Source organism: Danio rerio, chromosome 20, assembly GCF_052040795.2.
Source record: "Danio rerio strain M-AB ecotype USA chromosome 20, GRCz13ab, whole genome shotgun sequence".
NCBI classification, from domain to species: Eukaryota; Metazoa; Chordata; class Actinopteri; order Cypriniformes; family Danionidae; genus Danio; species Danio rerio.
Window position 1 is genome coordinate 48,185,677 of NC_141040.1, and position 16,824 is coordinate 48,202,500.

At 35.4% G+C, this 16,824-nt stretch overlaps 1 protein-coding gene across 20 annotated transcripts in view; it reads right to left on the bottom strand.

The window, feature by feature from the left end:
* Positions 1-16,824, bottom strand: part of runx2b (RUNX family transcription factor 2b) — a 292,292-nt gene that overhangs the window by 6,471 nt on the left and 268,997 nt on the right. For 18 of the 20 annotated variants that reach the window (XR_015517529.1, XR_015517528.1, XM_087296525.1 and 15 more), the window contains 2 exon segments: positions 13,593-13,766; positions 8,134-8,295 (listed from right to left, as the gene is read on the bottom strand). Coding sequence is in view for 18 of the 20 variants with exons in the window: in XM_087296525.1 (XP_087152651.1) it covers positions 8,134-8,295; positions 13,593-13,766 (336 nt within the window). In the remaining 2 variants the exon portion in view is untranslated. 20 annotated transcript variants of the gene reach the window in all.

Genomic DNA, 16,824 nt, shown 5'->3' on the forward strand with positions numbered 1-16,824 from the left:
CCGTTCAGCCTTATGATCTTAAAATATGAACACAATCACCTGTTTTGTCATCACTTTAGATATTACGCTGGAGAATCATTCATATACTAGCTGTAAAGTGACTTTGTGAAGTAGCAAGGGTTTCTGCTGTTCTGATGGTCAGCTGCAGATGTGAATGAATGGCAGAAGAAAGTAGTTCCACATACAAAAAAGTTTTTGAGACTCCGTGTTTCATTTTCTTTTTATATACATGATTGTGCCATCTAACTTTTCTATAAGCACAATATTATACTCGTAGCATTACAATGTGGCTGTATATGGTCACTGGTGGGGGCACTAAGGCACCAACGCACATTTCCCTCCACTGCTGACAAAGTCTCGTCACACTGCGACTTGTGTCATATTACTTATATACAAACACACAGTGTGCACAGCATAAATGAGAACACTGCTTTTGAAAATTAATATTTTTATCCATTTCTCAGAGAATTTTGCTAATATTTGGTGTTTCATATATATATAAATATATATAGTTAGATTTTTTCTGTTTATTAAAAACTTATTTAATATTTCCCCCTAACATATTAAATTTGGTGTATAAAAATTTGACTGTGATCTTAAGTTTTTTCTTCTTAAGATTAGTTCCAGATTTGGCTTTAGTACGGACTAATCTAATGTAAATGCACAACAACATCACTGCAAAGCATCCTGTAGAATGTATTAATTTTAAAGTAAGGAGTGTACTCATTTAAGCCGAGCACTATGTTGTGTTATTATGTGTTACTATGTGAGAGTTATATAAAGGCTTGCATTTTAAAAAAAAAGACAAAATAAACATTTTAAAATCACTGAATGTACTGTAACCATTAAATACCAACCCTTACCTATAAATTAGAGACGTGCAGAAGAGAGCAGTTTATCGATTAGCTGGCTTCTCTTCGTTGTGGTTTTTCCCCTTTGTCACAGACAAGTTCATGTGTATGTGTATTCATGTGTGCGGTTATATGTCTGAGTTCATTTGTGTCTCCAGGCCCATTTAAATACTGTGTGCATGTTGAAATTGTTTCTGCGCATACAAAAGCATATGTGTGTGTGTGTATCTGCATCACTTGGCTGCCGCTCATAAAACACAACTAGGATGCATAATCGCTAACACATTTGGAACCATTTAGCAGCATCGCAGCGAGAGACAGAAAGACCGGCGTCTGCACTATTGTGGGCTCCTGGTGTCTTCAGCATTACAAAAGCCATGCTAAAGCTGTCCATCTGCCCTTCTGTCCTGAACATATTCTGCACACTTCCCTCCAAAACAATTTCATGAAACCACTAATGGCCTATAGCTAGCGCCGGTGCCAAAGGGGTGAGAAGAAACGAACAAAAAGAAACGACCTCGCCTCCCTGGCGCGGAGCAGTTTTCATAAATCACACGGCGTCTTTCTTGTCACCATGTCTGCGCCTGTGGGCCGACTGGGTGGCATGGTTAAAACGTGGGCGATTTTTGTGGAGGCACGGCTTGTCGCTAATGCTAGTCGTGTCTCTTTACGCTCGCCTTATATTCAAAATCTTTTGGTTTGGCCGATAATGGTTCTCTCGCCTCGGGGCTGCAGAGGACGAATGATAAAAGCAGAATCGTTATTTACACACAGACTCTGGAGCTTATAGTCACCAAAAAGTCATAGACGAGATGGCGCTTGCTCTTGAAAACAGATGCTCTTTCTGTGAAGCTAATGATTTATTTGGCAAGAATGATTAGTTTCAGGTGAAGCAAACAATTATGGGGTTGTTTACAAGGTTCAGTCACGTCTGCATGTGGTGTGATGTCAGCGTAGTGTAGTAGTGTAGCGTAGCGTAGTGATTTTTTTGCAATGCAATAGATATGTTTTTACTGTAATATGCATTTCAAAAATTTGAATACAAGGTACATAATTTCTTTATGGTAATTAATCAGAAAAAGAGTAACACAGTGGTCTAGTGGTTAGCACTGTCGCCTCACAGCAAGAAGGTCGCTGGTTCGAGTCCCAGCTGGGTCAACTGGCATTTCTGTGTGGAGTTTGCATGTTCTCCCCATGTTGGTGTGTGTTTCCTCTAGGTGCTCTGGCTTCCCCCACAGTCCAAAGACATGTGCTATAGGTGAATTAAATAGACTAAATTGTCCATGGTGAATGAGTGGGAATTAGTGTGTATAGGTGTTTCCCAGAGATGGGTTTCAGCTGGAAGGGCATCAGTTGCGTAAAACATATGCTTGATAACTCGGCAGTTCATTCTGCTGTGACGACCCCTGATGAATAAAGGGACCAAGCTGAAAACAAAATGAACGAATGAACAAACATTGCTAATTGAAATAAAACTAAAACTGAAAATGTAAACATATTTTAAATCTTTTTTTTATTCAAAAGACAGTATAAATCTGAAATTAAAATTACAATAAAATAAAAATGAAAGCTAATTTACAAAATAATTAAAAGCAGTTTTTTTTTTGCATGGTGTGCTATTATGTTGGGCTCACATCAAAAAAGAATTGAAATAATTAATGTACAAAGTCAAATGTGCAAACGTTAACACGAATCCATAAATGAAATGACGAATTTGATCTTCTACGCACGTAAAAAAAAATCTCGAGCCAAAAATTGGTGTGAGGCAAAATACATCTTGTGAGTATTCAGCAACATAAATAAAAAGAAACACTGTTAGCAATTTTTTTCTGGTTTTCTGGTGCTAAAGTACAAATCTCTGCAGTAATTACAAAAAAATAAAAAATGACACTGATGGACTGATTTTACTTAAATTCAAAAGTTCACACTTAGCTGAAGATTGTTTATAAAGCTTGTTTGGCATGTTGTCCCGGGAGAGAGCCCTGAGCATATAAGATCCTCGAGCCCGGGGCTCCCTCCTGTTTGTAAGGTGAGAGGGGAGTTTGAGCTCAGGTAGATCTCGAGAACTCCCCTGCTGTAGTAGCTAATGAACAGATAGTGATTGCTCTTAAGAGATAGCTACTTACTATGAGCATGTTCATGGTGCCGATTGGGATTAGTAGTAGCATGGTTTTGGATGGTGGGAGGAAACCGGGGAACCTGGGGGAACCCTAGGCGAGCACGGGGAGAATGTGCAAACTTCGCACAGAAACAACGGCTGGCTTGGTAATGACTAGAACCAAAGACGTTCTTGCTGTGAGGCAACAGTGCTACAGTGCTAACTCCTGGGCCACCGTGCCACCCATCTAGGAAAGGAGGAGGAGTAGGGGTGGAAGGGGGGATTCTTCAAAACAAGGATGACTGTGGTATGAAACCTAGGGCATTTAAGGTGCCTTAGGAATCGTCTGATTTGGTGAATCATAAATTGAATAATGCGGGATCAGCCACAAGCTATCATAACCATGTGATCCTCTTGAAATTAGTTTATAAATAAACTTTACCTAATGCCTTTCTGGAAACCTGTTATATTTTTGCTTAAAGATTACACACTCTACCTTTAAAACAAAATTACTAAAAGTAAAAGGGATAGATTTTAACCCAAAAATGTATTTTCTGTCATCATTTCCGCACCTACACTTGTTCCAAACCTTTTTTTGTTCTCTTGAACACAGTAGATATCCTTTTGAAATATTTTGAAAACCTGTAACCATTGACTTCCACAGTAGGAAAAACAAATACTATGAAAGTAAATTGGTTACAGGTTTGTAACATTTTTCTGAATATATTAAGTATTGAACCACTTAAAGGTGAGCACATTCAAAAATTGACATTTTATGTTTGTTCAAAGTACTTAAAACATATTTAAAACAAGCTGAGATGACTCATGAGTTTTTTTTTTTTGGCATAACTTCAAATTTAATACATTTAATACATAGGCGAAATACATTCCATAAGTTAACTAGAGTGAGTGAATGAATGCAGCATAATAGACGTTAAGATAAATTGTTAGCATTTAAAAAAAAAAAAAAAGGTTTTAAAGTGTAAATATCTGGCTTATTTATAAAATAAATAAATAAATAAATAAAACAATGACATTGATGGACTGATGTTTTTATGGAAACCTGTTGTACAGTATTTTTGCAATTTCATTTGCCTTTACAACTTTTACCTAATAATCAGGTTTAAAATGCCATTACTAAAATTTAAAGGAGTAGTTCACCCCCCCCCCCCCCAAAAAATAAAAAAACTCTGTCATCATTCCCTCACCCTTGACTTGTTCCAAACCTGTTTTTGTGTTTCTTTATTCTCTTGAACACAGAAGAAATGCTTTTGAAAAATGTTGTAAACCTGTAACCATTGACTTCCATAGTATTTGTTTTTCCTACTCATATGGACACTCATAATGGTATGGAACCACTTGTTTTCTGTTTGTTCAAAGTACTTATTTAAAACAAGTTTAGAGGACACAATTCTTTAGTTTTTTTTTTTGACAACTAAATAAATTTTTTTTACTTGAGCGAAAAATACATCCAGTGAGTAAACTAGAGCGAGTGATGCAATGCAGTATAATAGACGTCAAGATAAACAGTTATCAATTTTTTTTCTGGTTTTCAAATAACATTGATGGACTGATTTCATTTAAATGAAAGCTTTTCTGAAAACCTGCTTATTTAAAACAAGCTGAGACGACATGATTCTTGAGGTTTTGTTTGGAAAACTTAATTGTTTTATGTTCAATCCACTTCAATGTGTAAAAACTAATAAGGTAACTTAATTTCTTCATGTTGTCCCAACACAAATCGACTGTGTGGAACCAAGCATTTTTTACAGTGTAAATAGTGAGTAGACATTCATTTTTGAGTGAACTATCCCTTTAATAGCCCGAACATGAAGGTAACTCTATCGCCCTCTTCAGTAAGAAAGTATATAACAACTATTGCAACACACAAACACACACACTTAAAAGAGATACTAATCCTCCTGAAGTGTTTTATATCTACAATGGAAATCAACAATGCATTTTTTTGTGCTGTTGCTCTAACAGTTTAAACGGAGGAACACGTCAAAGCGTCTGACATTCACACCTATTATTAACACCAGCATCACATGAAAGGAGGATACAGGCAAATTAATTAAAGGCGACAGGCGGGTGGCAGAGATCCAGAGGCTGGCAGAAAGAGCGCAGGTAAAGGAGATTCTTCTTTAATCACTTTAAGCCTCTCTAGCTTCTCAGGAATAGATGAGGGTGTTGTATGGCGCTAAATGAGAGAGAATGAAAACACTTACCTGGCACCGACTCAAACAGGTGTTTTTGAAATGGAAACTCGTCCGTCTACATTTATGCTTTAAAGGGCATGTTTCTGGGTGTGTTGCAGTGCATACAAGGACAAAATTAAGCTTATGGGGTGCAACTCGGGCATCGAGTGGCCTTCTATTCCCCCCAGAGGTTTTTTTGGGAAGCGTAATGCTATAAAGCGGCTTTATTTGCCCGCCACTGGCCTGTTATTATGTCTTGGTCTGTTATTAACGATATACTACGCAGGATCAAAGCCGTGGAAAGAGGAGGAAAGGAAAGCTTTTTCTTTCTTCCTCCTGAGTTTTAAAACTGCGCTCATGGTGCAAGACAATTTTAAAAACTGGCTCCGTTTACATATCGACAGAACCATTAGCTTATAAAAATCAAACGGATTTGAGATTGTGTTTCTAACGAAGTATGACAGTGGAATTTAAAGCTACGATTTGTTTAATGTGATTGACAGAGCATTAAAGAAAAATGAGCATTTCAGAAAATAGCCCCTGCAAAATGAACCCCGCTTCAATTTTGTTTTAGGTTCGTGTGTGTTTTTTAAATCATTTGATATTCATATAAGCATAAAAGCAAGTTTGCGTACATTTCAGTTCACTTTTTTACTTGTAAAACTGTTAAAACAAGAGCTAGAATTTAAAAACAAACACGATCTAAGGTGCTGTATGTACGTTTTTGCCTCTTCTGAAGCATAAAAAAAAACATTATGTGTTTGAAGATGTTTAAGAAACATGCTGAGTGAACATATTTATCTGAAAAACAATGCTGAAGACAGATATTCTGCTTTGAAAATGTGCGCTACATGCTGGAACGTCTTTGTTTTGGTCCATTTAACCAGCCCAGTTTAGCCAATTATATTTCAGCACCTCCGGTTGCCTTGTTGGAAAACATTCATTCAGTAAGGAAGGCTCTCAAAGTATGTGTCCATGCCAGAAATGTGACCTCTGGTGGACAGTAGCAGACTCCATAATGAGACGGCGACTCGAAGTTAATAATTAGCAAACAATATAAATTTTACAAACGTAAACATTAGGTGAGCAGGTAACAATGTAACCCCATGTCCTAACAACATGCAACGTGATTAAATTTGCAGTTATACGCAATTTGGATGTTTGCACCAAACGAAACAACAGAAATGTAAATACAGCCATTCAGAATCGTAGAATAGCAAACACTGCACTCCAACGAAATGGTAAAGTTTTTAATCTAATAAATACATATTAAACCTCTTTAACATTATTAAATGTACATGCTGAGTCACTGATATGTGTTGGCTTGCACTGAGTCATAGTTCTGAAGCTCAATTTCAAATTGTTTATTTTATTTGGAAGATCTGGGGTGAACTATCTGCTGCTGCTTTCAGTGGTATGGCAATAAATGTCAGGTAACATGACATTCAAACTCACATTACTAACATTTAACACTGAATAAAGCGCTTGAGGTGTACCTGGGGTGATCATTGTCAGTTTATCCTGTTGTTCACCTGGGAAAAACAGAAGTTGTTTCTAAAATATAAATTTCAGGTGTTGGTTAGGCTAAAATCTCCTTTTAATATGGAGAATATTTTTTCTGTTGCGTGCCGTTGCTTTTATATATAACATGACTCAAATCAGCCACATATCAGCCTTTAGGCTTGATAGCCAGGCATGCTTCAGTTGGTCGTCAATCTGGCAACCAGTGCTTGCATGTGTTTTGAACCAAGAGTGCAATACCTCACTCAACCACTGGGTGTCAAACTTAAATACTACACCTTTAAACTGTTTTCAAAAATCACATTATTATTTCAAAAAAGTACATTAAATAACTAAATTAACACACACGCACGCACACACTTCTACGCACACACATTTTACTGCATTTTTTTGTTTCAGGTCAACTACTATCATGCACGACACAACAGCTGTTTGAAAAATAAAGGTACTTGGTAGGGTATGTTTTTTTTCAGTGCTAAAATGTACAGATCACACTATAATTGTTGATAGTAAATAGGACAGCAGAAGATTGATTTCCCCTAAGATTAATGTCAGGTTTCCAGAAAAATATATGAATAGAGTAATTATTTTTGCAGTCTTGCATGGTGGACTACACTTAACATAGAGTGCAATTTTAGAATTCATTGAAATTACACAATAAGTTATTATGATTCTTTTCAAACAAAATATGCATAGTTCATGTGCAAATGATGCCCGCGTGCAGCTTATTCACAAAATGAGCTTTTTTTTCTTTGAAATTGTACTATTTTATAAATATTTTCCAACTACCTTTTAACAAAATATATTCGACAAATTATTAAACTGAATAGTTTTAATAACTCATTTAATTTATCTTTGCCATGATGACAGTACATAACCTTATAGTAGTTATTTTACACACTAGTATTCAGCTTGAAGTGCACTTTAAAGGCTGGACTAGGTTATTATGTTAACTAGGAAAGTTAGGTGAATTGGGCAAGTTATTGTATAGCAGTGTTTTTCTCTGTCATCAATCGGAAAAAAATTATATATATTTCTTAAAGAGGCTAATAATATTGACCTTCAAGAGTTCACACTGATGTTTGGCATGCTGTCCCGGGAGAGAGCCCTGAGCTGTAAACTCCGCACAGAAACGTCGGCTGGCTTGGTAAGGACTAGAACCAGTGACTTTATATATATATATATATATATATATATATATATATATATATATATATATATATATATATATGAAATACTTAATGTGCTAGCCCATCACTTTCTTTTTTTCAATTTCACAGGAGGCTAATAATTTTGACTGATATCAATTTGAAGAGATGTTATAAAAGCAGAAAATAAACGCCTTAGTTTTCAATTATCATTCAAAAACGTTTACATATTTGTAAATGTGTGTAAATGTGCATAAACTTTGTGCCCACTGCAGTGTCGGAGGCGCACCTGCTGTAGGCCTGAGGCTGGAGGTTACCTGGAAGACGTCTGGGCACATCGCTGATGGAGGGCAGACCCGTGGCCCGGCTGGACGACAGCGGAGTGGTGGAGTGAACCGACGGGGAGGCCATGGGACTTAGGTACGATGGGTATGTCTGGTCGTATGACCATGGTGGGGAAGATTGAGCCTGTCGTGGATCTGAAGGAACAAACAAGAGGATGGGTAAAAAATAAATAAAAAAATGTCTTCAGTAGAACATTACAGAATATAATGATAGTCACCAGCTAACAGCCCTTTGAGTGTAAAAACAAACAAAACAAAAACAAATAGTGGAAATGAAAAAATGATTATCTGCCATTCCTACTGATACAGACAGATTTTATGAAGTGAAACATTTGTATTTTTTATTAAAAAATTATTATTATTTATATTTAATATTATTCATTTATTTATGTTGAACACAAATAAAGATATTTTGAAAAATGTTGGAAACCTGTAACCACTGACTTCCATAGTATTCCTTTTTCCTACTATGAAAGTCAATGGTTACAAGTTTCTAACATTTTTCAATATAAGATATTTTTTTAAGATAACACTTTTTTCAAAACAAGATTTTTGTTGAACACAATTAAAGATATTTTGAAAAATGCTGAAAACCTGTAACCACTGACTTCCACGGTATTTGTTTTTCTTAATATGGAAGTCAATGGTTACAGATTTGTAACATTTTTCAAAATAGGATACATTTTTAAGATGAAACATTTTTTAAAATAAGATTTTTGTTGAACAGAAATGAAGATATTTTCAAAAATGTTAAAAACCTGTAACCATTGACTTCCACAGTATTTGTTTTTACCCCTATTTAAGTCACTGGTTACAGGTTTCTAACATTTTTCAAAATAGGATACATTTTTTAAATAAAACATTTTTCAAATTAAGATTTATTTTAACACAAATGAATATATTTTAAAAAAAGTTGTAAACCTGTAACCATTGAGTTAATAGTTAATAGTAAATAGTTCTAACATTTTTCAAAATACCAAAATAAGACACAATTTTAAGATGAAACATTTTTCAAAATAAGATTTTTGTTGAACACAAATAAAGTTATAATTTTTAATACATTGGAAATCTGTAACCATTGACTTCCACAGTAGGAAAAACAAATACTGTGGAAGCCAATGGTTACAGGTTTTTAACATTTTTCAACATGTTCATTTCTGTTCATCAGAAAAAAGGAAATTAATTTTTGAGTTTAAATGAAAGCAACTTTTAATTTTTGGGTAAACCCTCCCTTTAACTGAAGAATTTTTGACTTGCTTCGTTTTTGAAAGCATTTTAAGATATTTGGACTAGAACAGAGACAAAAAAAATCCAAGTAAGAATAACATTTTCTTTTGCATGTGCACAGCAAATACAATATGATCCCTCAGTAAAGCAGTTACAGTAAATAAAGGCATTCGCAAATGTTTGTCTAAGCCGACATATTTCATGCTTCATAACTCAAACTCCCTGTCATGCAAAGTATCAGTTTAAAAGTCTGCAAATAATTGCGGAAGTCAACAAATACGACACATTGTTGCTCAGCTTCAGTCAGTTGGCAGTGGGACGCTGCAGTAACAGGAGCCCGAGTGCAGGACATGCGCTTTCGGAGCAGTAATTAAGGGCAGGCGATATTGTGTTCGCTCTCAGAGACACAAGGCTCTGCCCGAGGCGCTTCAAACTCGCTTTCCACTTGTCCATCAGGCTGAGGTGTGCGATTTCAGCTTAGATAAACCACACTGACATACTGCAGATATGCTGAAATGCTTGGGTGCATGAGCTAATATAATCGCTGTAAGTGATAACTTGAATAAAGGAAACAGGAATTATGACTGACAGGCTGGCGTTGACTTAAATGATTGTTTGCTTGATTCATGTGGTTTTGAATGCAGACGAAGTATCATTGTTTGGGTGTTTGAATTATGAGGATCTTCAATTTTTGGCATCAGCATTTTGGGTTGTAAATTGTGTTTATGGGTTAAAGATGAGACGTAGTGATTTGTATCGTCAGTTTGCAAAATGATAAAAAGAATATGAAATGCTGTCTACTTTAATGTTTACTTTTTTTTTGATAAAACAAAATTAGTAAAATATTCATCAGCGTCATTGTCATACTTTTATTGTATCTATCCTTTTATCTTTCTGAATAGAATAAATTACTTAAAATTTACATACAGTGGAAGTCAAATGCTGTGTTCCCAACAGACGTTGACAGACAAGCGTCAAGCGCGAGTGATTTACATGTTAAGTCAATGCAAACATGCAAATAGACATCCTGCGGCGCGATATGCACGAATGGCACGCTGCGAATTGAGCGTTTTGCGTGTTTGAATCGATTGAGTTCAAAAATCTGAACTTAAGCGGACATTCGCGCCACGTTAACCAATCAGGAGCTTGCTCTTGTTGCTTGCCTGTTGTTGGTGTCCCGGGTGAAATCCTCCAGCCGACAACAGTTCATTAAACTGGGCTCTGCTTAGTCAGAAGCATAGCTGAAAGCCTCCATCATCCAGGTTAAGTTTCTGGAGGAGTTTATGAGCTCACATAGCTGCTGCACCTCTGAAAGCATCTAGTGGACTCCGACACGGCTCTAAACGTATCGACACTGTTTTTCAGCCTTCATAAAGCACATAAAAACAGTTATTTTCTTAATAAAATTCATGATAGCCATTTAGCAATGAAGCTAGATTCACCGTGCAGAAAGAAGCCTTGCCCATGATGCGAATCCGCGTCTGTTCTGAAATGAATTTGACATGCGAATGAAGCGGATTTGACGCGCGAATGAAGTGAGTGAACTCAAATGTTCACGCGGCTATTTAAACGCGAATACCGCGATTTCGCCGCGAGTTTCGTGTCTGGTGTGAACACAGCATAAGGGCACTATTTTAATGATCTAGGCATAAAGTCTAAAGCAGTGGTTCTCAAAATGGGGATCGCGAGACAATGGGGGGGGGGGGGGGGGGTCGCTTGGTGATTTAAAAAAATCTCATATATTTTATTAAACTATCAAAACGATCATATTTTATCCATAATCTGCAGAATATAAAACAGTTTTAACTTAAAATATATTTCATATATACTTAATATTTAAAAGTTACATAAAAAAACATGCAAACAAAAAGTCATCAGCCTTTTAAATTTAGTTTTTACATTGGATTGCGACCCCTGGGGTTATTATTCTTGATTAACATCACCGCAATAGTTGCAGCAGATTGATTTTAGGGTACAATGTTAAACTTGTACACCTTTATGGCACTCAAATACATTAAAAATAAAGGCCACGACTGAACAAGGAGACGATCTCTAAAATTAAACAAAGAATAGACTTGAGCTATAAACATTGTGCTCACTATTCTCATTAAGTGAGATTAATTTTAAATTAAACAAATGAATAATGATTATAAAAAACAGACTGCTGCACTTTTGTGTCGTCAATACGCTTGTTTATGTAGTTCTAATTGGTGTGTGTGTGCACCATTGTGTGCAATATCTGTATGCTTATAACCACCTCAGAGCATAGAGGGGCTCGCGAGTCACTGGTGTTGTTATTTTAGGGGTTGCGGGTTGAAAAGTTTGAGAACCCCTGGTCTAAAGCGCATGGCGCAAAAGCATTAAGAGCGTGTCCAAATCCACTTTTGCTATTTTAAGGAGAGAAAAATACGCTCTCCGCCCAGGCGCATGGTCTAACAGGGTTGAGCTTATTCATCTTAATGAGTTATGGGTGTGTTTTGAGAATAAACCAATCAGAGTCTAATCTACCATTTCCTTTAAGAGTCAGTTGTGTTGCGCCATAGTGCATTTGCTATTTACATGGTGGAATTTGTAAGTGGAAAAACTGAATGCTTTACTAAGAAGAAAACAGTTAAACAGAGCATCTGCAGCGCAAGGATAAAGAACAAGCCTCCTCCATTCAGCCTCTTTACTTTCTCTTTACTCTTTTAAAATCATGGATAAGGAAACAGTGCTGTACGCACTATACTGAAGATTTTGTTTGTTAAGCGCAAAGAATTCTTTTAAAACTATTTCTAATTCAGTTCTAATTTCAAGCAAACAAATAAATAAATAATAATAATGAAGAGTTGTCAAAAAACTGGGTTATATCTAAACACACGTCCTGTTATGCCCCATATGGTGATGCATACGTTTTCAAAACCTGACAGGTGGAAAAATCTAAACTTTTTTTTTATTAAAACAAATATAAATATGCATAAAATAGATAATACTGCTAATAATAACATTATACAGAAGTAAATGGTCATTAATAAACAACAAAAAAAAAAAAAGCCCTCGAGATGAAGAAAGCATGGAGGTAGTGGTTTTTACATTTACTGTATGTAGAAAAAAATATTTTTGTAACATTTTAATCCTTTAATTTTTTCTTCATCTGTAAACATATTTGTGTATTGCTTTACATCCTGTGTGTATAAAGCAATGTGTGAGTGTTTGGACCTGCAAAGGCGCATAACTAACGCGCTTGACTTTAGAGTAGCTTTTAGTTGGTGAGTGGCGTGGTTGCTCAAAATAGCATCGTGCTAACAATGTGCATTAACACACCTCCTTTATAGACCAGCACACCTATGAGTCCACAAAGTGGAGCAAATGTATTTGCTATTTAAACAACATGACACAAAACATGAAAATTAGAATTGCACTGGTCTGAAAATAGCAACAAATCACGCCAAACACATCTGGCGCCTTATCGGGCAGAGTGTATTATAGGGCCCGAAATGTTTAGCTCTCCTGTGAAATGTTCATTATTTTAAATTTTTTTCAAAGTGCTGTTTTTGTAGAGAATAATTTTTCAACACATTTTAAATTGAACTAATTTAAAAAAATTGATGACATGATGACAGTTCATAATATTTGACTAGTTATTTTGCAAGATACTAGTATTCAGCTTAACTACAGGTAATTAATTAGGCTAAAGTCATTGGACAACAGTTGTTTGTTCTGTAATTAAACAAATTAAATCAATTCTTAAGGGGGCAAATAATATTAACCTTTTAAATGGTTTTATAAAATTTAAAAACTGCTTTTATACCAGCCAAACTAAAAAATTAAGACTTCATCCAAAAGAAGAAAAAATGTGCTTGAAAATACTGTGAATATTTTAACAAAATATGAATTATAATAATTTTGCCTTGAACTGTGGATAGATTTAATAAACAGTTTGCTAAAATGAGTGTGTTATTATAATTGATTACTTTAGGTTTTAAAACACCTGTCTAAAATAAATTGAATGCTTTACCTGAAATTGACTTGCATAAATTAGTTACATAAATAAAAACAATTTACAATGAATGAATGACATATAAAGCCATATAGGTTTTAATGCTTCTTTCTGAATGGAATAAATTAAATTCCCACAAATATATAAATAACTTTTTACAAAATAAATTTGAGAGTAAATAAGGCTTTAAAGCGTCTTTCTGAGCAGAACAGAAGAGCTGTATTACCTGTAATCTGCGTTTGGCCCTGCGGCGTGTAGGAGTTGGGGCTGCTGAGTGAGGGTCTGGGTGTTTGTGTTGGCACAGTGACCCTCATGGTGGTCTGACGGATGCGCTCCAGTTCACTGAGACGGTCAGAGAACAGTCCGGCCTTCGGAGAGTCATCCAGCTTCGGCCTGTGTCCTGAAAATCAACAGACCGCCATTCATACAACTGACAAACTCTTAGAAATATACACTTCAGTTGGTTAGGGGTCCTGATATGTATATTTAGATTTCTGATACACCAGATATAAGTTGCAGAGGTTCCTTCTGCATTTCTGTTCCTTAAAAACAAAACCATATTGTGTGTTTGTTTGTTTTTTTTTTTGCTTTACAATTATTATTAAGTTATTTATAGATTTCCATAAATGTAATGTATTCTTTTCTATTCAGAATGATGCACTAAAAATTACATTGCTTTCTAATTAATTAATTAATTTATTGTAAAATCTGTTTATCTCTAAAGTTTTTGTTGAACTATCCCTTCAACAAATGCTTTTTTGAGCCAGTTCTTTTGAATCGTTTACTTCACCTATATTAAACTGCAATGAACAACATCACAGAATCACAAACTGAATCATCAATAAACTGAGTCAAACTGAATCATTAAACTGACTCAAACTGAATCAATGAACTAACTGAAACTGAATCATCAAACTGAATAATCATTGAATGGACTCACACTGAATCGTTAAACTGAATCAAAAAACTGACCCAAACCTAATAATCAACTGAATACTCAATAACCGGTGCGTTCTGAATGGGACCAAACAAAAAAGACTGACATATTGAAGTGAACTAATAAACCAAAGTGCTAAATAGTGGCCAATTTGAAGTGCTCTTCAGAATAAAGGATTTTCAAGGGTACAGTTGATGGACACTTCGGGCACCCATGATCTTTTGCACAGGGAAGTTGTTTGATGCCACTCAGAATCAAAATTGGATTTTAACTTTCTCAATAATATAATATATAATACTGGTCTATAGGCAACTATTTCAATATATATAGAGAGTTGAAGTCAGAATTATTAGCCCCGTAAATTATTAGCCCCCCTGTTTATTTTTTCCCTAATTTCTGTTTAACAGAGAGAAGATTTTTTTCAACACATTTCTAAACATAATAGTTTTAATAACTCATTTCTAATAACTGATTTATTTTATCTTTGCCATGATGACAGTAAATAATATTTTACTATATATTTTTCAAAACACTTCTATACAGCTTAAAGTGATATTTAAAGGCGTAACTAGGTTAATTAGGTTTACTAGGCAGGTTAGGTTATTGTATATCGATGGTTTGTTCCGTAGACTATCAAAAAATAAATAAATAAATAAAAAAGAAATAGCTTAAAGAGGCTAATAATTTTGACCTTAAAATGATTTTTAAAAAAATTAAAACTGCTTTTATTCTAGCTGAAATAAAACAAATAAGACTTTCTCCAGAGGAAAACATATTATCAGAAATACTGTGAAAATTTCCTTGCTCTGTTAAACATAATTTGGGATATATTAAAAAAAAGAAATAAAAATTCAAAGGGGGCTAAGAATTCTGACTTCAACTGTGTATATGGACAAGTCTAAATGGAGGACTTGTTCCAAAGAGCCGACCACACAACCATACCGGACTAAGGCCAAAGAAGAGGAGATATATATATATATATATATAGTTAGTGCATAAAAAGTGCAACAAAGGCCTTGATTGTCTCAATAATATGATTAGGGCATAGGAATGTTAGGGCATCGTTTTAAGCCCTTCTGAATGGAACGCAGGAAATATCGTCAATGAACTGACTTAACTGAATCATCAATGAACTCAAACCAAATCATCAAACTGAATCATCAAACTGACTCAATGAATTATCAATCAACTGACTCAAACTAAAAAGAAGCATTTCTGCAAAACTGCTTGATAAACAAAACCTGTTTTACATTCATGAAACTTGATACCTAATTCTAAGAAATGAAGGTGACTTGACTTGACTGACAGCCACTATAAATCAATCTATACCTGCCAAGTGTGAACACACCCCCAGTGTCAGTGACACACTGTAATTTAAATTGTTTTTATTTGTGTATTTTTCATTGTATATAGTTTATTTAGTAATTTAGTGTTTACATTTATTTTTAGTTAACAATAATAACCCCAAGGGTGACATTGTGGCTCAGTGGTTAGCACTGTCGCCTTACAGCAAGAAGGTTGCTGGTTCCAGCCTCGGCTGGGTCAGCTGGCATTTCTGTGTGGTTTCCCCAACAGTCTAAAGACATGTGGTACAGGTGAATTGGATAAACTGTCCATAGTGTATGTGTGTAAATGAGTGTGTATGGGTGTTTTCCAGTACTGGGTGGCAGCTGGAATGGCATCCACTGCATAAAACATATGCTGGATAAGTTAAATAAAGGGACTAAGCCAAATGAAATGAACGAAAAAATGAATGATAAACGCAAACATTCAGTAATTACAAAAAAACATTGAAATGATGTTCAGTTACCCATCTTTAATTATTTTGAATTACTAGTTTTAAACAAAAGTAATAACAAATACCTAAACTCCAGCTTGTACACTGTATAGAAAGCAGTTACCTCATAAACTAATCTTTCATACACAATATACATACACACCGGGGAAATGTAACTCTTCTACATGGTCATTCATTAATTTTCCTTATTTATCAGGGGTCACCACAGCGCAATGAACCGCCAACTATTCCAGCATATGTTTTACGCAGTGGATGCCCTTCCAGCTGCAAACCAACACTGGGAAACACCCATACACTCTAATTCTCACACACACACACACACACACGCACACACACACACACACACACACACACACACACTATGGCCAATATAGTTTATTCAATTCACCTATACTGCATGTCATTGGACTGTGAGGGAAACTGGAGCACCCAGAGGAAACCCACGCCAACACAAAGAACATGTAAACTCCACACAGAACAGTGCTAACCATTGAGCCACCGTGTGGCCCTCTTTTAAATGATTGCCTGCCCCTACACATAACCATCACTGAAGTATAAGAAAATTGTATGAAAATGTACAAAAGAGGTCCTTTAAATTCATATGAATTAGCCACTAACATCAAATACAGTGAAGTGCCATTATATTCAGGTAATTTATTCAGGTAAACTGAGATGGTCTGTGGAAAAACTGCCTCATAATCCGTGAGCATGGTTTCTGGTGGG